Source organism: Carcharhinus amblyrhynchos, chromosome 16 (genome assembly GCF_965287045.1).
Source record: "Carcharhinus amblyrhynchos chromosome 16, sCarAmb.v2.hapA, whole genome shotgun sequence".
NCBI lineage: Eukaryota > Metazoa > Chordata > Chondrichthyes > Carcharhiniformes > Carcharhinidae > Carcharhinus > Carcharhinus amblyrhynchos.
Genome location: NC_137339.1, coordinates 31,852,929 through 31,878,146, shown reverse-complemented (window position 1 = coordinate 31,878,146; position 25,218 = coordinate 31,852,929). Strand labels below are relative to the sequence as shown.

Sequence of the window (25,218 nt, the reverse complement as noted above, 5' to 3'; positions counted from 1 at the left end):
GAAATAATCTTATTCATCTGGCTACGAAATAATTTATAAAAACACTGGGATCATGCTCAGGTGGTAACATCTGCAGCTTGACCTCAGTACGGAGACTTATGGCTGATACTGGCTGGTCACTACTCTTCAGAAAAGACATGAGAAAGGAGACAGAAGATACTTCGTGGGAGGTTTACAATGATAAAATAATTCCATTATGAGGTGATGTTGGAGAAGTTTGGGTAGTTACACGTCAAACATAGAAAATTTGAAGATGACCCTCTAGGGAAGGAGCATGGGAGTGGGACTAATTAGAATGCTAAGAAATTCATAGATCAATTGAGTGGCATCAGCCATTTGGTGCTGCCTGATCAGACAGCCCCAAAAAGCTTGCAGGACATGATGGGTTGAGTGGTCTCCTTTCGTACTACAACATTTTATGATTCTATGAAATGCTTCTGTCATCGCCAAGGACAACTGATTCAATCTTTTCCCATCCTCACATTGCTTAAACTCTCGCTAATCTGATACATCTATGTCCTTATCCAGTGAGTCTTTCTCACCCCTCACTACCATTCTTGATGATCTATCCGGGCTCCTAACCTCAGAGTGCCTCAAATTTAAAATTATTATCCTTGTTTCTGAAATCCCTCCGTGACTTCATCCTTGTTACCCTAATGCACTATCCTGGCCCTCCTATCTTGTACAACCCACTTCTCCTCCGCCTCTATCAAAAAATAGTCGCAGAGTTTCCATTCTTTGGAATGCCCTCCACAAATTTCTTTCTGAATGAATAAGGAGACACAAGTTGTCTCAATGTGAATAATCCAGATGAAATTAATCTCACAAAAGTGCCCCGGTTTTCAGAGGGACACAAATATTGAACACTCAAAACATACTCAAAGAAGAAAATTTGATGAATTAATATTGTTCTCCTGGCTTACTTTAGATTCACAGAATCCCTACAGTGCAGAAGAGGCCATTTAGCCCATCAAGCTTTCAATGACTCTCTGACAGAGGATTTTACCCCAGCACTCTCTGCCCTATCCCTGTAACTCTACATATTTAACAAGAAAAATCCATCTAACCTACCTATCTTTGGACCTAAGGGACTATTTAACATGGCCAATCCACTTAACCTGGACTGTGAAAGGAAACCAGAGCACCTGGTGGAAACCCACACAGTCACAGGGAAATATGCAAACACCACACCGTCACCCAAAGCTGGAATTGAATTTGGATCCTTGGCGCTGTGAGGCAGCAGTGCTAACCACAGTGCCACCAAAAAGTGACAACTGCCCACTAGTCATAGAAGGCTCAAGTGTATCTGTTTGCTCCTCTTTCAGGGTCAATACTGCCATGAAAGTGGCTGCAGAAGTAGCTGTTAGCCACAGTAATCACCTTGTTGAGGTCTGAGGTCACATTACGACCGACTCAAGAACATCTCCTTCCTATCAGACTTTTCAATGGATCTATCTTACATTAAGTTCATCTTTCTTTACATCCTAGCTGTGACTGTAACACTACTTTCTGTACCCTCTCCTTTCCTTCTCTATGAACGGTATGCTTTGTCTGTATAGCGCAAAAGAAACAAAACTTTTCATGATATACTAAAACATGTGACAAGAATAAATCAAACCAAATCAAATCTAATGTTGAACCTGTGGACAGCCACCATAGTTAGTCACTGGATCAGAGTCACAGGGAGGTCCTCTGACTTGCATCCACCTTGTTCTTCCATTAAGACTTAAAGCCCTTTAAAACTCCTTTCGCCAAGTTGCCAAGGAGTGGCATGATGCCACAGTGGTTAGCTGCCTCATAGCGCCAGGGACCCAGGTTCAATTCCTGGTTTGGGTGACTGTTTGGAGTTTGCACGTTCTACCCGTGTCTGCATGGGGTTCCCCACGGGTGGTCTTGTTTCCTCTCACAGTCTGAAAGATGTGCTGGTTAAATGCATTGGCCATGCTAAATTCTCCCTCAGTGACCCCAAACAGGCACCTGCATGTGGCGACTAGGGGATTCTTACAGTAACTTTATTGCCGTGTTAATGTAAGCCTACTTGTGACTAATAAAACAAATAAACTTTACTCCTTGTCGTCCCTCCAAATATCACCTTAGCCTCAGTGAAGCCACCTGGGGAGTATTTTACTAACTCAAAGATGCTCTATAAATGTTGCACTAACGAGTAGCAGGTCCTGAAAAGAGATAATATATGACAGGCACCAAGGGCGTTTCATTGAGCGATGATGCTTGCAATGTACACGCGGCTTTTACACACTTCAGTATTTTGTTCCTGCTTTACTTCCGCATCCGTTTAAGAAGGAAACAGCCCGGGTTGGGTGGAGGGCTGGGCAGGGGAATGAGTAAGGTGCTTTAGGCAGACAGGTCAGGGCAGGGTAGGGGGACAGGGCAGGGTAGGGGGACATGGCTCCGATGGGGGTCAGCGTATCCCGCAGCCGGGTGTTACTCTGTGTCCTGCTGCTCAGCGCTGTGATTTATTACCAGTACTCCCGGCTGCTGGGGAGCTCGGAGAGACAAGTGGACCTCCGCCAGCTCCTGTCCCTGGCCATCAGAGCGGCGGAGGAAGGGGGCAGAGCGGTGAGGCAGGTCCGGGAGTCAGACTCGCTCGCCCAGAGATCCAAAGGGAAGACCAAGGAGGGCGCCGACGAGATGGTGACCAGCGGAGACTTGCTGTCGCACAGGAGGATGATCAGCTTGTTCAAGAACACCTTCCCAGACATCAAGGTAACAGAGTGTGCGCTGAGGACACTTTCTACATAAGAGATGCAGTCTTAGCAGGTCAACACTGACTTGACTTCATCCTCAGTCTGATCAGCCCATCTGTCTCCCTCAGAGACCCAGGCTGACATTCAGTGCAGCACTGCAGGAATGTTTCACTGTCAGATATACAATACTGAGGGAGTGCTACACTGTCAGATATACAGTACTGAGGGAGTGCTACACTGTCAGATACACAATACTGAAGGAATGCTGCATTGTCAGATATACAGTACTGAGGGAGTGCTACACTGTCAGATGTACAGTACTGAGGGAGTGCTACACTGTCAGATATACAGTACTGAGGGAGTGCTACACTGTCAGATACACAATACTGAAGGAATGCTGCATTGTCAGATACACAGTACTGAAGGAATGCTGCATTGTCAGATATACAGCACTGAGGGAGTGCTACACTGTCAGATGTACAGTACTGAGGGAGTGCTACACTGTCAGATATACAGTACTGAGGGAGTGCTGCTTTGTCAGATATACAATACTGTGGGAGAGCTGCACTGTCAGATATACAGTACTAGGGAGTGCTGCACTGTCAGGTATACAGTACTGAAGGAGTGCTGCTTTTTCAGATACACAGTACTGAAGGAATGCTGCATTGTCAGATATACAATACTGTGGGAGAGCTGCACTGTCAGATGCACAGTACTGAGGGAGTGCTGCACTGTCAGATGTACAGTACTGAGGGCATGCTGCACTTTCAGAGGATTAGTACTGAGGAAGTGCTGCACTGTCAGATGTACAGTACTGAGGGGGTGCTGCACTGTTAGATTTTCAGTATTGAGTGGGTGCGGCACTGACAGAGAGTCAGTACTGCACTGTCAGATGTACAATACCGAGGGAGTACTGCACTGTCAGATGTACAGTACTGAGGGAGTGCTGCACTGTCAGATATACAGTACAGATATACAGTCAGATATACAGTACTGCACTTTCAGATGTACAGTACTGAGGGAGCACTGCACTTTCAGATGTACAGTACCGAGGGAGTACTGCACTTTCAGATGTACAGTACTGAGGGAGCACTGCACTTTCAGATGTACAGTACCGAGGGACTACTGCACTTTCAGATGTACAGTACTGAGGGAGCACTGCACTGTCAGATGTACAGTACCGAGGGAGTACTGCACTGTCAGATGTACAGTACTGAGGGTGCACTGCACTGTCAGATGTACAGTACCGAGGGAGTACTGCACTGTCAGATGTACAGTACCGAGGGAGTACTGCACTGTCAGATGTACAGTACTGAGGGAGTACTGCGCTGTCAGATGTACAGTACTGAGGGAGTACTGCACTGTCAGATGTACAGTATTGAAGTGGTGTTGCACTGTCAGATATACAGTACTGAGGGAGCACTGCACTGTCAGATGTACAGTACTGAGGGAGTTCTGCGCTGTCAGATGTTTAGTACTGATGGAGTGCTGCACTGTTAAAGTATCAGTGCCAAGGGAGTGCTGCACTGACAAAGGGTTTCTGCACTGTCAGAGGTTCTGTGTTGAGGGAGTTCTGCATTGTAGTACAAGAGATTGTTGCATTGTTAGACCTTCAGAATTGGGAGAGTGCTGCACCGTGTGAGGAAGTATTAGATTATCATAGGGTCAGCACTGATGGAGTGCTGTACTGAGGGAAATTTTCATTATTGAATGGTCAGTACTGAGGGATTGCTGTACTGCAGGAATGTCACTACAGAATCAACGTTGCATTGTCAGAGGGTCTGCACTGAGGGCCTGTTGTACTGTTGGATGCTCAGTATTGAAGGAGTGCTTCACTGTATTATGATTCCCATAAAGATAAAAAAAATGTACTTCCAGTTAATACCTGAAGAAGCATGTCAAGAGTTATTTTAAGTCTTTTTCTGTAACAAATTACTAAAACACCTATGACTAAACACTACTTTGTGGGTAATTCTTTAAACCATAAAAAGAAATATCCCCTTTCTTATTCTTAACCCAGCTAAAAGCACAAACTTCACAGGTATACTTTACACTGTCCTTTAAAGACAATCTCAAAACATAATCATGTGAACTTCATAATTGTAACAACTATCGAGGGTCTGTTAAAGGTCAGTACCGAGGCTGTGCTGCACTGTCAGTCAGCACTCAAAGAGTGCTGCACTCTTTGAGGATCAGCATTTGAGGGGACACTACACTGACAAGGGTCAGAGCTGAGGAAATGCAACACATTGGGAGGTCACATCAGTTAATGAAATAAATATGGTTGGACAGAAATGGCTTGATTGTTGGTGTGCCATGACTGCAACATAAGAGAATCTGTGGCATGTACTGCAATCATATCAGATAACTCCTATCTTTGTACATTTTCCCCTTGTCTGTGTGAATTTGTCCCAAAATGTGCAGGTTAGGTGCACTGGCCGTGATAAATTGCCCCTTAGTGTCCCAGGATGCATAGTTTAGAGGGATTAGCAGAGTAAATATGTGGGGTTATGGGGATAAGACCTGGGTGGGATTGTTGTCAGTACAGACTCAATGGACTGAATGGCCTCCTTCTGCACTGTAGGGATTCTATGAACTATATTTCCCAAAAATGTCTGCAGCTTAGACAACTTTGACTCCTGGAGGTCATGGTCCATATTTGTATCAATGACGTAGGTAGGATGAAGAACGAAGTTTTGGTTGGAGACTTTAAACAGCTAGGGGCTAAATTAAAGAAAGCAGATCCTCATTGGTAATAACCTCTCGACTTACCTGAGCCATGAGCAAATTGGTGCAAGATAAATATGATTAGAGATTAAATACATGGCTTAAAGGTTTGTGTGTGATTCCTGGGGAAAGTGGGAACGGTACGTTTGGGACGGTCTTCACTTCTACCGTGCTGGGGCCAGAGTTCTGGCATATAACTGGGGCACTGGAGAGGGCTTTAAACTAAATAGTGAGGTTGAGAAAAGATGTGATAAGCTAATGAGAGAGGAGAGGGCAGGATGGCAATAAGGGAATTGGTTATTAGCATGTGGCAAAAAGGGACAGAGTGTGCAAGCATAAGAGTGTGGCAGCAGATAAGGCTAGAGATTGTGAAAATAGTGGCAGAATTGAAAGCACTGTACTTGAATGCACACAGCGTTCACATCAAAGTAGTTGAATAAACAACAGCAATAAAAGTAAACAGGTATGATCTAGTTGCTAATTTGGAGATGTAGCTGCAAGGCTAGGAACTAAAGCTCAAGGGTATATTGCATTTGGGGAGGATAGGAAAAAAGGAAAGGAGGTAGAGTTGTACTGCTAATAAAGGATGGGATCAGTATAAAAATGAGAGAAGACCTTAGATTGGAAGATCAAATTGTAGAAAAAGCTTGGGTGGAATTAAGAAACAGCAAGGCACAGCAAACTTTGATAGGAATTCTTTATATGTCACCACAAATAGTGATGCTGTAGGGCATGGTATAAATCAATAAATCAGGAGATGCATTCAATAAGGGTAAGATAATAATGGGGTGCTTCAATCTACAAATAGACTGGGTAAATTTGTTCTGCTGATGACTAAGTCTGGAATATATATGCAATGATTTCCCAGAATAGTATGTTCAGGAACCAACTAGACATCAGGCTATTTTGAATCTAGTACTGTGCAATGAGAAAGGGCTAATTAATAAGTTTGTTGCAAAAGAGCCTTAGGGAAGAGTGTCCAAAATATGATCGAATTTTGCATGAAGTTTAAAAGTGGTATAGTTCAGTCCAAAACTAGGGCCTTTCATCTAAACAAAAGGAAAGTACAAAAAGTACGAGGGCCCAGTGGGCTGAGATAGATTGAGAAATTGCATTAAAAAATATGACAGTAGACAGCCAATGGCTAGCATTTAAAGAATTACTACATGTATTGCAACTAATGTACGTTTCTTTAAGGTACAAATGTCAGTAGGAACAGTGATCCAATTATGGCTGACAAGAGAATTTGAGGATTCTTTCAGATCAAAGGAAGAGGCATATATGTTTCCAGAAGAACTAGTAAGCCTGAGGATTGGGAACATATTCAGATTCAAAAAAGATGACCAAGAAATTGATAAGAGAAATAGAATGGAATTAAACTAGCAAGGAATATGAAAACAGACTATATAATCTTCTGTAGGTATGCAAAAAGGAAAAGGTTAGTAAAGACAAAAGTGGGCCCATTACTGAAAGAGAATGGAGAATTTATAATATACTTTGCGTCTGTCTTCATGGAGGAAAATACAAAAAACCTGCCTGAAATATTGGGGAGACGGGGACTTGTGAGATTGAATATCTAAAAAAAATTGTAATAGTAAAAAAGTAGTGCTGTAGAAGTTAATGAAGTTGAAAGTTGATAAATGCTCTGGCCCTGATGATCTACATCCCAGAGTGTTGATAGAAGTGGCTATAGATTTAGCCGATGCATTGGTGGTGATCTTTCGAAATTCTATATATACAGGAATGATGTCTGCAGTTTGGAAGCTAGCAAATATTTAAGAAAGGAAGGAGAGAGAAAGTAGGAAACTATAGGCTTGTTGTTAGCATGATATCAAGACTGCTACCCTCTGAGAGAGTCAGTATTGAGGGAATGCTGCACTGTCACAGAGCTAGTACTGAGAGAGTGCTGCATTGTCACAGAGCTAGTGCTGAGGGACTGTTGCACTGCTGGATGGTCAGTATGAAGGGACTGCTGCATTGTGGATGTGTTGAAGGAATGTTGCACTGTCAGAGGGTCAGTACTGAGGCAATCCTGCACTATATGAGGACCAATACTAAAAGAATGCTGCACTGGAGGATGGTTACTATTAATAGAATGCTGCATCCTTGGAGGGTTAGTATTGAGGGAATGCTGCACTGGGGGATCAGTGCTGACGGAGTGCTGTAGTGCAGTCTTTTGCGTAAGAAGTTAAAGCAAGATGGTCTGCTCTCTCAGGTGTGTGTAAAAGATTCCATAACAGCAGGGGCGTTTTTTCCAGTGTCCTGGTGAATATTGTTTCCTCAATCAACACCACAAAACATCAGTTTATCTGGTTATTTATCATATTGTTGCTTGTGGAAGCTTGCTGTCTGCAGATGTGCTGCTGCATTTCTTACTTTTCAACAATTCCTGCATTTCTGAAGTGTTTCAGTTGATTATATACACTGCTTTGGCATGTTCTTAAGATTGTGAAAGGCACTGTGGAAATGTCTTTCTTTCTAAGGCTGCCAACCTTTCAGTATTGCCCTCGAATCTCCTGGACGTTGATTGCAGCCACCACATGAACTCATTAAAACAGAGCTGTTATTTTTTCATTTACTTTGAATACTTTTTGTTTATTCATTATTAAAACATTAACAATGTGGAGGCAGAGAAAGACTGACTGGAATAGTCAATTGGAGGTGGGACTTTGTGTGATGACTCCTGCAGTGAAGTGTCCAAACACAGCTGGCAACCTTGGTTTGATCTTACCTAATATATAAATGCACAGTATTGTCAGCCGCCTTGTTCAAAAAAAATGCAGCGGTTCTTCTGAAGTTTTACAACCCTCACAGTTTGCTTCATAAGGTGTGGTCACTACTATCCCTGCTCCTCAAAACATAATGGGCGGGTTTCTCCCATCTCATCCCCGTCCGTTCCATTGCAGGTGAAAACAGAGAATTTGACATTCCGGCCAAAATTCCATTCACTTTCAGTGGTAAGAGAGAATCCCAGCCACGAACATTTAAACTGCAGCATTGAAGTTTGAGCCAGATGCTGTCAAATAAGTACCAGTCAGCTAGCGATGTGGCTGCTGCAAATAAGGAATGGGAATGTAGGGCAAGGGGAGAAAATCATAAGGAAGAGGTTTCCAAAGATGTAACCACACAGGGTTCAACTTTTTCCCCAAAGTCTCTGTGGGTGCCTTTGGGTGGCACAATGGCACAGTGATTAGCACTGCTGCCTCACAATGCCAGGGACCTGGGTTTGATTCCTGGCTTGGGTTACTGTCTATGTGGAGTCCTCACGTTCTCCCCATGCCTGCATGGGTTTCCTCCAGGTGCTCTAGTTTCCTCCCACAGTCCAGAGATGTGCGGGTTAGGTTGATTGACCATGATAAATTGCCCCTTAATGTCAGGGGGATTAGGAGGATAAATATATGGGCTTATAAGGATAGGAGAGGATCTGGGGTGGGATTATTTTCAATTCAGGCCCAGTGGGCCAAATGGCCTCCTTCTGCGCTGTAGATTCAATGATTCTATGACTTAGAAGCAAGTAGTATCACTTTCTCTTGTCTTAACATTAATGTAGACACTTCTTTTGGAGTGGTTGTTTTGCAGTGAGGTTTCACTCCCAGGAAGTGCCATTTTCAGTTGGAACGAGCAACACATGTTTGTTTGTAACACATGTTTGTTGAACTGACTAGATTTGAGGAAAATGTTTCAAGCAGGTGTGCCTATGGCTCCCTGATGGTGACATTGTTAATGTTTTGAGAGCGTGAACGGACAGCTTGCTTTCTTGCAATGTTAGTGAAGAACGCGATATAAATTTACAAAGTACCCAACATGTTTCGAAACGAGTTTAACATAGCAGTATAATACCTCACATTATCAGACTCAGTGATGGAGTTATGACGTTTCTGATGGACAGGGGAATTAAGGGTTATTGGGAGACAGCGGGAAAGTGGAACTGATCCACTTCAGATCAGCCATGATCTTATTGAATGGCGGGGCAGGCTCGAAGGGCTAGATGGCCTACTCCTGCTCCAACTTCTTATGTTCTTATGATGTCACTTTCCCTGGACATTGATATGAAATTTATACTGTATCTTTATTCCGAGCAGGTTTGTGGAACTCTGTGTCCATTTCTTTTCTAATGTTTTGAAATTCTCCACTTAGCACTGAAACAGTTTTACACTAATGTTGCACAATTGGGCTTGATTTTACCATTTTGATTCTAAGTGCTGAACCCTACTTGGGAAATCTGTTCTCAGGTGCCCCCATTAGCACTTAGCCTGAAAAAAAAAATCGCAGGTCCCATTTGCGCTGTGGGCAGGGCTTAGTGACACTGGAATGATCAGAGCTGCATGTACAGTTAGAAAAAAATTTGAAAAAGCGGGCCCGTGTCAGATTGCTCCCAGGCCACAGAAAGCGGACAAAGTGGCCCAGGAGCGAAAAGCAGGTACGATGGCCCCCACAGACATCGCTGCCCTCCTTATCCAACCCCAGCCCCTGCTACTCAGACCGATCGCATCCCCCTGCGTCCTTCTCCCCCACCCCTGCCACTGATCGCCTGCAGAATAGCAGCGGACCTCCTGCCTCCTCTCCCCCCCCCCCCACCAGAGATTCATCTGCCACCACCCCCTCCACCACTAGTGAGCGACTGGGCCTCCCCCCCCCGCCAGAGATACACCTTACCTGCTTGCTTCCCACCCAGAGAATGGCCTGGCCTCACTCCCGCATCCCCCCCTCCAGAGAACGATCTGGCCTCACGTCCCGCTCCGCCCCCCCCACAGAATGGTCTGGCCTCACTCACCTGCCCCACCCAGAAAACGATCTGACCTCATTCATCCCCCCCCACAAAGGAATATCCGGCCCGCCTCCTCCTCCCTCCCCACCAGACAACAATCAGCCCTCCCCGCCCGCCCCATCATCAGACAATGATTGGCCCCTGCCTTCACCTCCCCCACTCCCCACCACCACCAGACAATGATCTGGCCGCACTCCCCGCCATGCCCCCCACCAGGCAACGATCTGATCTGTCTCCCTCCTCCCCCCCCCCTCCCACCACTGATCTGAGTCAGAGAGCCTTTGGAAGCTCTGAACTCGCCTCTGCAGCAGCTGGAGCGCCTGATTCAGACTCTTATTCAGCAGGTTCATTTCGGCACAATTCCAGACCGGCAAACATGGCAGTAAAGGGGGAAATGCTGATAAAGTTGAGCGGACTGTTCACTAATTCAATTTAAATGCATGCAAATACATTTAAATCGCCGTTGCGCCCATTTTGGGCATGAAACGGATCGCAGCTATTCCTCGGTTTCGGTAAAGTGGCCATCCTTGCGGATGCGGGCGCGGATCATGTTAATGGCCTCACACCCGACTTTACCACATTTTCGCGCCCAAAAACGGGCGCGACGCAATAGTAAAATCGTGTACAAATGAACTCTCCAAAACATGATGTCAAATTAACACGGTGTTTCTGTATAATTTAGCCTATTTTCCCAGGTTTTTAAAATTAAATTTTCTTTTGGGCACTTGCTGAAAACACAATCATTTTCTTGTTTTTTTTCCTTAATCAGTTTTCACCATACTCAAGCATGAATCCCCATTTTGTTTTGGACCTTAGCTACAGAGTTGCTGAACCATGTGGGTTGGCACAGTGGCACAGTAGCACTGCTGTCTCACAGCACCAGGGACTTGGGTTCAATTCCAGCCTAGGGTCACTGTCAGTGTGGAGTTTGCATGTTCTACGTCTGCATGGGTTTCCTCTGGGTGCTCCGGTTTCCTCCCACAATCCAAAGATGCGCAGTTTAGGTGGATTGGCCATGATAAATTGCCCCTTAGTGACCCGAAGTATATAGGTTAGAGGGATTAGCAAGGTAAGTATGTGGGGTTACGGGGATAGGGCCTGGGTAAGATGCTCATTCTGAGAGTCGGTGCCGATTTGATGGGTTAAATGGCCTCCTTCTGTACTGTAAGGATCCTTGATGCCATGAACTTAGGGCAGTTGAAAGGTCTGGGCATATTGGATTCAATGCTTAACATGTCCACTCACTGCACAGCAGCAGCTAATATGGCAAATTCAGCATTCAACCATGTAGCCATTTCAGGAAGTTACAAAGAGTATCGTGTTTGACTGCAAAGTGTACCAGTAGGAGTACATTTGGGTCTGATATGTTCATGAGGCACAAGGGATACACAGTAGTCCTCAGGGCAGTTTGGAGAAGAGTTATAAGGCTGCTTCTTAACATTAGGACTATGCCGGGAGTAAAGACTGAAAGAACTGACTTCTTAGCCTTGAAAAACAACCAGAAGTACAACTGCTTTTTGTTAGTGTACAATGTGAAAAAACTAATTTCAGAACACTATTCATTAAATAATGACTGTTGGACAAGAAGACAAAGATTCAAACTGGTCGAAGCAATATTTAAGATTCAAGTCAAAAAAATTCTGAGAGTCATAGAATCCTTTCAGTACATGAAGAGGCTATTTGGCCTGTTGAGGCCGCACCGAAAACAATTCCTCCAGGCCCTTTAATCTCCCTGACACTAAGGGGCAATTGAGCATGGCCAATCAACCTAACCCCCACATGCTTGGACTGGGGGAGGAAACCGGGGCACCCAGAGAAAAGCCACTCAGACATGGGGAGAACATGCAAATTCCACTCAGTCACCCAAGGCCATAATTGAACTCAGGTCCCTAGTGCTATGAGACAACAGTGTTAACCACTGTGACAACCTATCTTCACAAAGATTGCTGAATAGATGGAGCAGGTTTCTGGGACGCTCAAGCCTGCGTTAAGGAAAATAAACCTCTTTAGTTCACAGTAGGCGGATGAGCTAGGATTGGATAAGTGGTCATCTTCATCAACGCCTGCTTTATGATCTGTTCCTGCAATATTAATACTGCACCTGTGGTTTTCTTTACCAGAGGCAAGGTTAGTCAGTCAGTGCAAGTCCCCAAAGCACAGAAAAATTTAAAACATGTTTCATCTTGAACCCATGTTGTGGACGGCAGCGAATCCACCAATTTCATTGGCTGCTGACATGGAAGGCAAGCTGAGACCAGCACGTTTTAGCTGCAGATCTGTCCTGAGTGAAACAAAGGCAATAAAAGGCAGCTTGTTGCCTGAACTTGCTAGTGGCAGCATGTTGTCTGTAGCCAGTTAACATAAAGGACTCATATATTGTACACTGTGGGTATGCCATCCAATCAATCTCTGTGGGAGCAGTGTAAATTTCATATCTGTTCATTCAGCAGCAATAAAGCACTGCTGGCAATTTTAATCAGCAAGACAGTCCTGAGTCGACTTTGCCTCAAGGCAGTTTATTTATTGGGAGAAAGAAAGTGAATCAAGAGAGGGAGGTATGTGATATTTCAGAAAGGGAAAAGTTTAGAAAGATAATGGAAAGGAGTTATATTAGAGGCGAGCTGGTACCAGTACGTTTAGTTGCAGATCTGTCCGAGTGAAACAAAAGCAATAAAAGGAGGCTTGTTTCCCTATTGCTGTTGTTTTTCTCCTTCAGCTTGGAGCGATAGAAACCAGAGACATTGGACTTTGACCATGTGAAGACGTGAAATTCGGTTCTGTTTTTGTAATCCTTTTATGGGATATGAACCTCACTGGCAAGGCCAGCATTTGTTGCCCATTACTAATTGCCCTTGGGAAAGTAATGGTGAGCTGTCTACTGCTACAATGCTGCAGTCCATCTGGTGGACATACACTCACAGTACTTTCTGCAAAGGAGTTCCAGGATTTTGACCCACTGACCATGTACCATATTGCTTTTCCTTCAAAGTCAGGGATAGTGTGTGGTTTGGAGGGGAACCTTCATGTGATGGTGTTCCCCTGTGTTTGCGCCCTTGTCCTGCTAGGTAGTAGAGATCTCAGTTTGTAAAGTACTGTCAAAGATGACTTAATCAATTTCTTCAGTGTATCTTGGAGATATACACAATACGGCCACTGTGCACCAATGGTGAGCATATTAATGTTTACAGTGGTGGCTGGATACAGTGAAGTGCACTGCATTGTCTTGGATGGTGTTGGGCCTCTTCACTGTTGGAGCTCAGGCAGACAACTGGGGAGTATTCCATCAGCTTTCTAATTTGTGCCTTGCAGATGGAGGACAGGCATTGGGGGAATCAGGAAATGAGTCACTCACTATAGGAATCCCAAACTTTGAGCTATTATTGTAGCCACAGTATTTATGTAGCTTGCCCAGTTCAATTTCTGGTCAATAGTGACCACTAGGATGCTGATAGTAGGGGATTTAGTGATGGTTATGCCTTTGAATATTATGAAGAGATAGTTAGATTCCATCTTGTTGGAGATGGTCTTTGCCTGGCAATTGAGGGGGATTCTTACTTGTTTTTTTTTGATCCTATGGACTGTTGCCAGAAAGGAATTTATTCCAACAGTGGACTATGGAAAGCTATCTTCCAAAGTAGTTAAATCCAGTTGCCTAATAAAATATGTTCCTTGAGCTGAGACTCAATTTAGTTTTATTAACTTTATTTTTGTTGTTAGTTGATTTCAGAGGAGCATGACAACTCCAAACTAAACAAGAGCCTCACATGGAATTATGAAATTCCTAGTTTAATTCGGCAAAGCATTGGCAATGCTAGGATGGTATCAACAAAGAGTGTAACGATATGGATAGATCCATTGGATGCAACCCAGGAATACACAGGTGAGGCCTAATTGTCATTTCTTGACACATGCGGTAGTAGCACTAAAATTACTGTGTCTCCGTACATGTTTAACATCACCCCTCAGCAGAATGAGAGGAGTGACATCCTTGAAGGTGGATAAATCACCAGGACCAGATGGATTGTAGCCCAGGCTGTTAAAGAAAGCCATGGTGGAAATAGCGGATGCTCTGCTATTGTGCAATCATTTTGCAATCCTCACTGTATAGGGATCGTGTTTCTGAGGTTTGGAGGTCTGAAAGAGCCAACTCCGTTTTCTTGAACCAATTTCCCCTACCCCCCTGCTCCATTCCCCAAAAATGAAATGGTGCCCCCTTGCTGACGAGAGTAGTCCCACCAACGCCTCATCAAAAAGGGACATCCACGTGACAGTCACCCAAGGGAAGAGTGGCAAGGTCACCCCCTTGCCGCAAGTCGAAGCCCACCCAAGGTCCAGGACCCATGAGGGACCTTTCCTCAGTTGCCTAGCAACAGCAGAGGGGCAAATGGCCACTGAACCTACTTCCTTGACCCCTCACTCTGGGCACAAGTCATCTAGCAAGGCTGTCAGTATCAGCGTATAAGGGGGCAGTGCACTGTTGGCAGTGCCCAGGCATGTGGCCTGAATGGGGAGGCCTGAGCAGCATGTCTGAGGGGGGAGGGGGAGCCTGAGTGAGAGGTTTGAGGGGGAAGGGAGAGCCTGAGTAGGATGTTTGAGGGGGAAGGGGGAGCCTAAGTGAGAGGCCTGAGGGTGAAGAAGTGACTTGAGTGGGAGGGGTCTGAAGGGAAAGGGGCCGATCGGGGATAGCAGGGCGAGTCGAATGAATCCCAATTGCTTTGATGCCCATCAGGCATTCTGATCTTTGACCGACATCCCATTCTGCGGGGCATCAGGATTCCCAGGGGTCTGTCTGCTGAGGTTGGAGAATTCAGCCCATGGACTTAATGTCCAATTCAGTTTGCAATCAGATAGGGAAGGGAAGTGTTCAATCATTCAATGGGTATATCCAGTTAACAGATAGACCATATAGACCAGAAAGGCCCACACTTTCATGGATGCTTTGTTCAGAGTAAATTCATAGAATCAATGAATCCCTACTGTGCAGAAAGAAGCCCCTCACCCAATGTGTCTGCACCGACCACAATCCCACCCAGGCCCTATCCCAAACCCCGTACATTTACCCCAGCTAGTTCCCCTGACACTAAGGGGCAATTTAGCATGGCCAATTCACCACACATCTTTGGAGTGTGGGAGGAAACTGGAGCACCTGGAGGAAACCCACACGACATGGGGAGAATATGCAAACTTCACATAGACAGTCACCCAAGCTGGGAATCGAACTCGGGCCCCTGGTGCTGTGAGGCAGCAATGTTAACAACTATGCCACCCTACCGCCTATTATCAACCAGGGGAGTGGTTGGGGGGTATTGGAATTAGCCACCCAGTTTGAGAGGGAAAATTTGGCCAGAATTATTGGCCCTGGGTCGATATCCAATATACTCTGTGTGCCCATTAGATAAGAGCAGGATCAAGGGTCACTGTGACGCCTGGCATTAGAATAGTTTTCTCATAATTACATGAATAATAGAACAGCTGGATAAAATACTGAAGGGTGACCAATGACTATGGACCTAAACCCCGGAGAATACATGAGCTTTAAGAAGGGGAGAGGAAAACATTGGTAGTAGGTATAAATGGGAAGGATGCTAATCTCCATTTGGTGCAGCTTTTCACTGTCAGTCTCACATAGGTATCAACTGTATGGGGGAGAGGGGGCAGCAATAAGCTGTTCAAATGTTCTCTCCTCAGAGAATTGCATTGCTTTACCCTGATTGAAATCTCTAAATGGTGTAGATGGAAGGGAATATTGCTTTACTTTTCCCTACAGTGTTACATTTCCAAAAAATCCCTCTTTGTTTATGTGTAAGACAAACCTATCAATATATTGCACATAGATTACGTCTTCACTTTCAGTTAATCAATAACACTGCTCTGTTAAGGCGTACTTTCAGTTTCAGAGAGGACCAATATAAAACAAGCACTCTCATTAGCAGATTAAACTGCTGTGAAATCATCAAATTGAGAGATGACACGATGAAATAATGAATGACTCCACTATTGGGATTTGATTCCTTTTAAGTGGAGCTAGTCAGTGGGGAGGTTATTTCCTTAAAATACATCTTAGTTATTTGAGCTGCATCTTATTTAACTACTTTGATTCATTAAAAACTGAAAGAATTAATTAAATATCACATTTGATTGCTGCGTATCCTCATTGTATAGAAGTCTTATCCTGTGATATAGGAAGGACATAAATATTGGTACTGAATTAATAGTAGTCTTTCGTAGATATAGGGCTATTTTAGAACCATGGTTTGAAAGCACAAGAGCTTCTGTCCCCACAGAGTAAGAAGTTCATTTTGGATGCGGCTTGTTTCTCTGAATACTCTGGATATTGTCAACACTGCATGTGACTATGGCAAAAATTCTTCTGCCATTCATGCCAGTGGGATTCTCGGGTCCTGCCAGCAGTGAACCCCCACCTGTGGGTTTCTCACCGGCGCGGGGTGACATCAGAATTCCCAATGGGAATAGAAATCCCGCTACTAGCAAACAATGTGCCACCTCCCATTGGAGAGAGAATCTTGCCCCACTGAAGCATTTTCACTTCAGCATGGGTTTAAAAATAAACAAACATCTATGAACCAATTCTGAAAGCCTTCCTTTTAATAATTTAAATTGGGTTCAACCAATTGCTTTATGCTGGAAAATGACACATTTAAAGTATAAAGTCATTGGTTTTTATTCTGGAGGGCTGTATTAAGTTACGCCTAGCACAAAATAACCCCTTTTCACGTGAGCACAATTGCTTTTTAATTGATTCTTGGAATGTGTGTGTCGTTGGCAGGGCCAACATTCATCACCCATCTCTAATTGACCTGGATAAATTGGTGATGGATTACCTTCTTGAACTGCTGCAGTCCGTGTGGTGAAGGTGCTTCCCTAATGTTATTTCACAAACACATTCTTTAATTAATTCAACAAAACACGCAAAGGATATTCCCAGCTGGTTTGCATCAACAACTTTATAAAGCACACCGGAACTTCAGAAAGTCTGCATCATGATTTTTTTTCTTGGTGAACTAATGTTATTTTGGAGAAACTTTGCTCGGAATTGTAATTTTGAAGTATGTAGGAATTAATTAGTCAAGGCGCCTCGATAAATTTCAATAGTTTTATTTTCCAAGAAATTGCCATGCATTCAGACACATGCATTATATGTTCACCATCAATACCGTTATTTTTTGCTCAGCTAAAATGGAAACCACGTAAAAGCGAAATGAAATCACTGTTCAGTTTTGTGTTACTGTTGTGTTGCATATTACAGATATATACATACCTTTCCTGTTTTATAGAGAATTTGAAACACTTCGTAACCACTATGGTGTGTGTGGCTGTCGATGGCAAGCCAGTTATTGGAGTCATACATAAACCTTTTTCAAAATATACAGGTAAGTTATTGATATAAAAGTAATTTGTGCCTCTGATCTAAAGAAAGTTGCAAATAGAAGTGCCACTTGACTTATTATGGATTAATTTGGGTACCTCCAGATCTTGCAGTTCAGTAGTCACCTCTGGTTTTTTCCTCATAATTCTAATTTGGCCAAAGGTTAAGATGCAAACCGTCCCACATCAGAACCACTGGCTAAGTAAAAATGAGCACTAAATAAAAATAATTTACACTTCAGTAAGACCAGAGAGACCATGGTTAGTGAGTTGGCGGAGAGGAATTCTCTCTTGGTAATTCTGGCATTTGGAACAATTACAGTAAAATTGAGGAGAGGGTGTGATTAAGAGATATCTCCTGCTTCCTTTCATCTTCAGTCATTCCTCTTCACCCATTCCTCTTCGCCCATCTTTCTTCATCCATTCCTCTTCACCCATTCCTCTTCGCCCATCCTTCTTCACCCATTCCTCTTCACCCTCCTGCAGGTGTATATGATGAATATCTTGAAATTTGATAAACTGTAAGAAAGTTCTGGAGCCCTGTTAAAGGAATTTTGTTTTGTCCAACGAGTAGTGATGTACTTAATGGCCAGTCTTACAGACCAACCCTTAAGCAGACTTGATTTCCTTTTGATTTTTCACTCTCTGAGCACACTCTTCCCCTCATTCCAAATGACAAGTTCCATGGCTAGTGTGCTGTGTCTGAAAGCCCTAGAGTGTAAGGAGAGGCTGATAACTCAAAACCCATTAAACTCTAAGAGAAACATCGTGGCCAGGTGTTGAAATCACATGAAAATTGGGGAAAAAAATCATGCTTTTTTTTCAGTGGGAATTTCAGAAAGAATCTGCAGACTGCCTCAGTGGATGGGGTCCATCCACGCAGCAGAGGCTGGCAGCATCGTACTGAACGGGCTGCCGTGCATGCACTGACCTGTCAGTGCCAAGATCAGCATATATGCAGTGGCCCCACTTTGCCAGCCTTCCAGTTGCTGTCCAGCTCGATCGCTGGCCCACCCCGCGATTGCTGCAAAGCTGCCCGACCAACTCCCCCACAGCCTGATCATTGGCCCTCCCCTTGTGCATGCCGGGGCCAACTTCGACTTCCAGTTCCCCACCCCCCCATGGATTGCTGGCTTCCCTCTCCCCACACATCCCAACTGTAGAGCAGCACTTGGACCCCCCACGACCACCACCACCACCACTCCCGGAGGCCTTGTTCCTTTTAGGCCTGTCCCCTTGGCACAGCCCCATGTCCATGTCCAATGGGCAGTGCCAAAATGCCCTCTGGGCATTCGCACTTTGCCAGGGCACCCCCCCCCCCTGCCCCCACCGCCCAATTCTCTACACAGCCCCAGTTGCTTCTCCTTCACTCCAGAGGGGTTGGGCTGCCAACTCCCCGATAGTGGAGAGCTATTGTAAACCTCACTGAACTGAAATACACCTGTGGGGAGAGGCTAGCGGGTCAGGAGATTTCAGTCCCCATCCTGCTAATTCTATTGAAGTTGTATTTGATTTGATTTGATTTGATTTAATTTGATTTGCTTTATTTTTGTCACATGTATTAACTTACAGTGAAAAGTATTGTTTCTTGCGCGCTATACATGCAAAACATACCGTTCTTAGAGAAGGACACGAGAGAGTGTAGAATGTGATGTTACGATCATAGCTAGGGTGTAGAGAAAGATCCAATTAATGCAACGTAAGTCCATTCAAAAGTCTGACAGCAGCAAGGAAGAAGCTTTTCTTGAATCAGATAGTATGTGACCTCAGACTTTTGTATCCTTTTCCCAGTGGAACAAGGTGGAAGAGAAAATGTCCGGAGTGCGTGGGGTCCTTAATTATACCGGCTGCTTTGCCAAGGCAGCGAGAAGTATGTACAGTCAATGTTTGGGAGACTGGTTTGCATGATGGATCAGGCTACATTCACGACCTTTTGTAGTTCATTGCGATCTTGGGCATAGCAGGAGCCATACCAAGCTGCGATACAACCAGAAAGAATGTTTTCTATGGTGCATCTGTAAAAGTTGGTGAGAGTTGTAGCCTGTATGCCAAATTTCCTTAGTCTTCCGAGAAAGTAGAGACATTAGTGGGCTTTCTTAACTATAGTGTCGGCACGGGGGGACCAGGACAGGTAGTTGGTGATCTGGACAGCTAAAAACTTGAAGCTCTCGACCCTTTCTACTTCAGCCCCATTGATGTAGACAGGGGCATGTTCTCCTTTATGCTTCCTGAAGTCGATGACAATCTCCTTTGTTTTGTTGACATTGAGGGAGAGATTATTGTTGCTGTACCAGTTCACCAAATTCTCTATCTCATTCCTGTACTCTGTTTCGTCATTGTTTGAAATCCGACCCATTACAGCAGTGTCGTCAGCAAATCTGAAACTTTTAAATGGTGCTTTGCATTATTTATATGGTTTCCTGGTGATTTCTGGTGCAGGTGTGGTGCTGCCAGAAATCCGGCACTGAGAGATGCTACTGGGGCAGGGTGCCCAATGTGGGCCTCGGGCATTGCTTGTACCTTTGGCTCACAGTGCTAAAAAAATTAGCGCAGCAGGATGGGAGAATCCCCCCACCCCCCCCTTTTGTCTATGGCTACCAAAGAGGATGCAGCCCATATTTCTAGTCAGCAGTATTTTATTGTATAGAAGACTAGGTCACAAATAGGATCCGATTTTAATTTGGAGAAGTTATTCTTTTCATGATTGAACATAGTTCTTCTGGTGCGTCAACATAGAACACTCCTATCCAAGGGTGGTATAGTGGTTGGTACTGCTGCATTACAGTGCCAGGGACCCGGGTTCGATTCCAGCCTTGGGTGACCATCCGTGTGGAGTTGGCACATCCTCCCATTGTCTGCGTGGGTTTCCTCCAGGTGCTGTGGTTTCCTCCCACAGTCTAAAAATGTGCAGGTTAAGTGGAATGGCCATGCTAAATTGTGCAAGATGTGAAGGTTAGGCAGATTAGTGGGGTAAATGCATAGGGTTACTGGGTTAGAGCGAGGTTGGGCCTGGGTAAGACGTGCTGACAGGGAGTGGGTGCAGACCTGATGGGCTGAAAGGCCCCTCTTTCTGCACTGTAAGAATTCTATGATTCTATCTGAGGAATTTTTACAAATATTGAGTAAAAATAACTGATGTATATAACAAAAGGATGATTTTAGAGTTTATCCCCTTTAAATGAATTTGACTTAACAGAATGGTAACTTTTCAGCATTTTTTTTAATATTAGGCAGAGGAAGTTAGTTTGTCTCTTCATTTTCTGTTAACAGTATGATTTGTATAAAAAGGCTTCCATGGGCCTGGTGCTTGCACTTGGCATTACCTAATCTTGAATGAAAGACTTGCAAAAAAATGCTTCTCTCTGATGTAGAGACAGAAAGGACATTCATAATAGTACATAATCAATAGCAGCCTTGTGCAAGCTAAAAGCCCATGTCAAGATCATGGTTTATGAAGAGACCTTTATGTTTACAACATGCGTAGCATTTTGCTTGTTTGCACTGAAGGACTAGGAATTAAAGTAAATGGAGTAGAAATGCACTAAATCAAGATATTTTTGTCAGGATGGTAGAGGGTTGGTGTAGGGCTGAAAGAGGTGACAGAAATAAGGAAAAATTAAATAATTGTAAAGGCACAGAATAAATTTTTAAATTGGAGATGTTAGGGACCAGCAGCAAAATACAGGTCAACTAGGAGAAAGGTGTTAGGAATGGATTTATAGTCACAAAGAACAAAGAAAATAGCGGCAAAGCCTGCACCGACAATGCTGCCCGTCTGATCTAAAGCCCCCTACCATTCCGGGGACCATATCCCTCCATCCCCATCCTATTCATGTATTTGTTCAGGTGCCCCTTAAAAGTCACTGTCATATCCACTTCCACTGCCTCTCCTGGCAGCGAATTCCAGGCACCCATTACCCTCTGTGTAAAAAAACTTACCTCATATATCTGCTTTAAACCTTGCCCTTCTGACTGTCCACTCTGTCCATGCCCCCCATAATCTTGTAGGCTTCTATCAAGTCATCCACTCAACCTCTACCATTCCAGTGAGAACAAACCAAGTTTCTCCAACCTCTCTTCGTAGCTAATGCCCTCCATACCAGGCAACATCCTGGTAAATCTTTTCTGTACTCTTCCCAAAGCTCCCACATCCTTCCAGTAGTATGGCAACCAGAATTGAACACTATGGGCCCGATTTTACCAAAGCTTGGGTGCGAAATTGCAGTAAATTCGGGGGTTGGGCCTGTAATGCGATCTGCACCCGAAACAAGCCTTTACTGACACCCGATTTGGGCATGGATCCAATCTGTGCCCCAGTCGGGTGGCCTGACAATTTAAATGCATTAGCATGCATTTCACTCGATTTAATGAACCACGCACCCAACTTGACCACCAAACCCCATTTTACCGTCTTCGGATCCGTTTCGTATGCGCTGCTATCCACCTGCAGAATAAAAATCCAAAGCTGGTTCCTATTCTGCAGGGGAACCTCTGAAGCCCATCCTCCTCAAACCCCAGCAGACCCGCTCCCCTGCGATCTGAACCCCCTGGGAGGCAGCCCCCCCCCCCCCCCCCCTTCCATGATCAGACCCCTCTTGGGAGGCAGGCTCCCCCCCCTCGGCATAGCACACCCCCCCAATCTACCTTGATTGCTGCTCTCCCTCCACCATCTTCTGACCTGCACTCGTTGATGTGGAGGTGCCAGCGTTGGACTGGAGTAAACACGGTACGAAATCTCACAACACCAGGTTGAAGTCCTGTTGGAGTTTAACCTGGTGTTGTGAGACTTCTTACTGCACTCGTTGGACATCCTGCAGCACCTTCCTGGTCTTCTGCTGGCGTCTGCTGGAGGAGGGGGTGGGGCGGGCTCAGATGGATCTCTGGTTGGGGGTGTGCGGGGGAGGAGGTGGTTAGTGGAGAATGGAAGGGAGGACGGACTTGGGAGAATCTCCAACTGGACCGGACTGGAGCTGGCAAAAAGCTTATAGGCGCGCTGGAACGAGGATTCCAGGTTCAGATCCGTTTTATGTCCGGTTGTGGCGCTTAGCCTCCAATTGGTAAAATTTGGCCCTATCTTCCAAGTGTGTCCCAACCAAAGAGCTATAAAGTTGCATCATGCCAATTTTTAAACTCAGTGCCTCAGCTGATGAAGCGTGCCGCATGCCTTCTTAACTACCTTCTCCACCTGCATTACCACTTTCAATGACCTGTCTATTTGTGCACCCAGATCCCTTCTCCTTCCACTTAAGTTCTAAATTTGTTGTTAATCATTTATTAGAGGCCACTGGAATTCCTATTTATTGACTACAGCTCAGCCTTCAACACCATTATTCCCATGAAACTCATCTCCAAACTCCGTGGCCCGGGCCTTGGCATCTCCCTCTGCAACTGGATCCTGAACTTCCTAACCCACAGACACAATCAGTAAGGATAGGCAACAACACCTCTTCCACGATAATCCTCAACACCGGTACCCCACAATGCTGTGATCTCAGCCCCCTACTATACTCCTTATACACCTCTGACTCTATTCCCCTCTAATTCAATTTTCAAGTTTGCCGACAACACCACCATAGTGGGTTGGATGACAGGCAATGACGAGACAGAGTATACGAATAAGATAGAGAATCTAGTGAACTGGTGCGGCAACAATAATCTCTGCTCAATGTCAACAAAACAAAGGAGATTGTCATTGACTTCAGGAACCGTAAAGGAGAACATGCCCCTGTCTACATCAATGGGGACGAAGTAGAAAGGGTTGAGAGCTTCAAGTTTTTAGGCGTCCAGATCACCAACAACATGTCCTGGTCCCCCATGTGGATACTATAGTTAAAAAAGCCCACCAATGTCTCTACTTTCTCAGAAGACTAAGGAAATTTGGCATGTCAGCTGTGACTCTCACCAACTTTTACAGATGCACCATAGAAAGCTTTCTGGTTGCAAGACAACTTGGTATGGCTCCTGCTCTGCCCAAGACCGCATGGAATTACATAAGGTTGTGAATGTAGTCCAATTCATCATGCAAATCAGCCTCCCATCCACTGACTCTGTCTCCTCTTCCTGCTGCCTTGGCAAAGCAGCCAGCATAATTAAGGACCCCAAGCACGCTGGACATTCTCTCTTTTACTTTTTCCATCGGGAAAAAGATACAAAAGTCTGAGGTCACGTATCAACTGACTTAAGAACAGCTTCTTCCCTGCTGTTGTCAGATTTTTAATTGGACTTAACTTGCATTAACTTGATCTTTCTCTGCACACTAGCTGTGACCTTATCACTGTATTATGCACTCACTCATTTCCTGCTCTATGAATGATTTGCTTTGTCTGTATAGCATGCAAGGAACAATACTTTTCACTGTATGTTAATACATGTGACAAGAATAAATCAAATCAAAATCAAATCAAAGATATATAAATAGGTTAAAGAGGGACCTGAGTGTTGGGGAAAATTGAACATGGAGTTCAATCAAAGAAATAAAGGTAGTTTATGAAGAAGCAGAACTCTTGTCTCCTTTACTGAGCTGCAACTGAGAGGCTGAAACAAAAGGTCACTAGCTGGGTGTGGTTTTCTTCAAAGGAATAGTCTGCCTCAGGAATGCACACGTACTAAAACCTTTCAAGAAGTATTGAATAGCTACTTCAAAAAAATCAAACTTACTGAGCAAGACCCATTACCTTCCACAAGCAACAGCTACACTCCTCTTTGTGGAATGCTTGTGCGCATTTTCAGAGATTTAACAGGTGAAGAGGTAAAGTTTCAACTTGCTGACTGAACCTAAACCGACTGTTACAGTAGGAGTTCCCATTACAGCAACTGTTCATTGTTACAGTGGGTTTCAGTAGAAATGAAAACCGGGAGATTGCCAGGGTAGCAAATCCACAACTCAGCTAGTTAAAACTATTTTAAACAACTTCAGTATGCAACACATTGCCTGCACATTAAAATATTGGAAAACAGTAATTAGGAGATTCCTGATCTCAAACTTTGGCACCTTGAATTCCCTGAAGTATGTGCCTGAGCTGTGGCAGACCTACAGCACACAGCATTATTCCGATAAAGAAACTGCAGGGAATTATGGAATTATATCCACCACAACATCCTACAACTCTTAGAGTCATGGACGTTTATAGCATGGAATAAGGTCCTTCGGCCCAACTTGTCCACATCACCCATTTTTTAAAACCACTAAGCTAGTCCCAATTGCCCGCACCTGGCCCATATCCCTCTATATCCATCTTACCCATGTATCTATCTGAATGCTTTTCAAAAGATAAAATCATACCCACCTCTACTACTACCGCTAGCACCTTGTTCCAGGCACTCATCACCCTCTGGTGAACGAATTGCCTCACTGAGCCCTTTTGTATCTCCCCCCTCTCACCTTAAACTGATGCCCTCTAGTTTTAGACTCCCCTACCTTTGGGAAAGGATATTGACTATCTAGCTGATCTGTGCCCCTCATTAATTTATAGACCTCCATAAAATCACCACTAAGTCTCCTATGCTGTAGAGAAAAAGTCCCAGTCTATCCAACCTTTCCTTATAACTCAAAACATCAATTCCTGGTAACATCCTAGTAAATCTTTTCTGCACTCTTTCCAGTTTAATGTTATCCTTTCTATAATAGGGTGA

At 44.4% G+C, this 25,218-nt stretch overlaps 1 protein-coding gene across 1 annotated transcript in view; it reads left to right on the top strand.

Moving 5' to 3' along the window:
- The first annotated feature begins 2,347 nt into the window (after window positions 1-2,347).
- LOC145353945 (inositol monophosphatase 3-like) overlaps window positions 2,348-25,218 on the top strand; it is a 43,810-nt gene continuing 20,939 nt past the window's right edge. Inside the window, exons 1-3 of the mRNA XM_080204963.1 lie at window positions 2,348-2,724; window positions 13,918-14,080; window positions 17,496-17,591. Coding sequence (XP_080061089.1) covers window positions 2,404-2,724; window positions 13,918-14,080; window positions 17,496-17,591 — 580 coding nt within the window. The 5' untranslated portion in view covers window positions 2,348-2,403. The remainder of the gene's footprint in view (window positions 2,725-13,917; window positions 14,081-17,495; window positions 17,592-25,218) is intronic.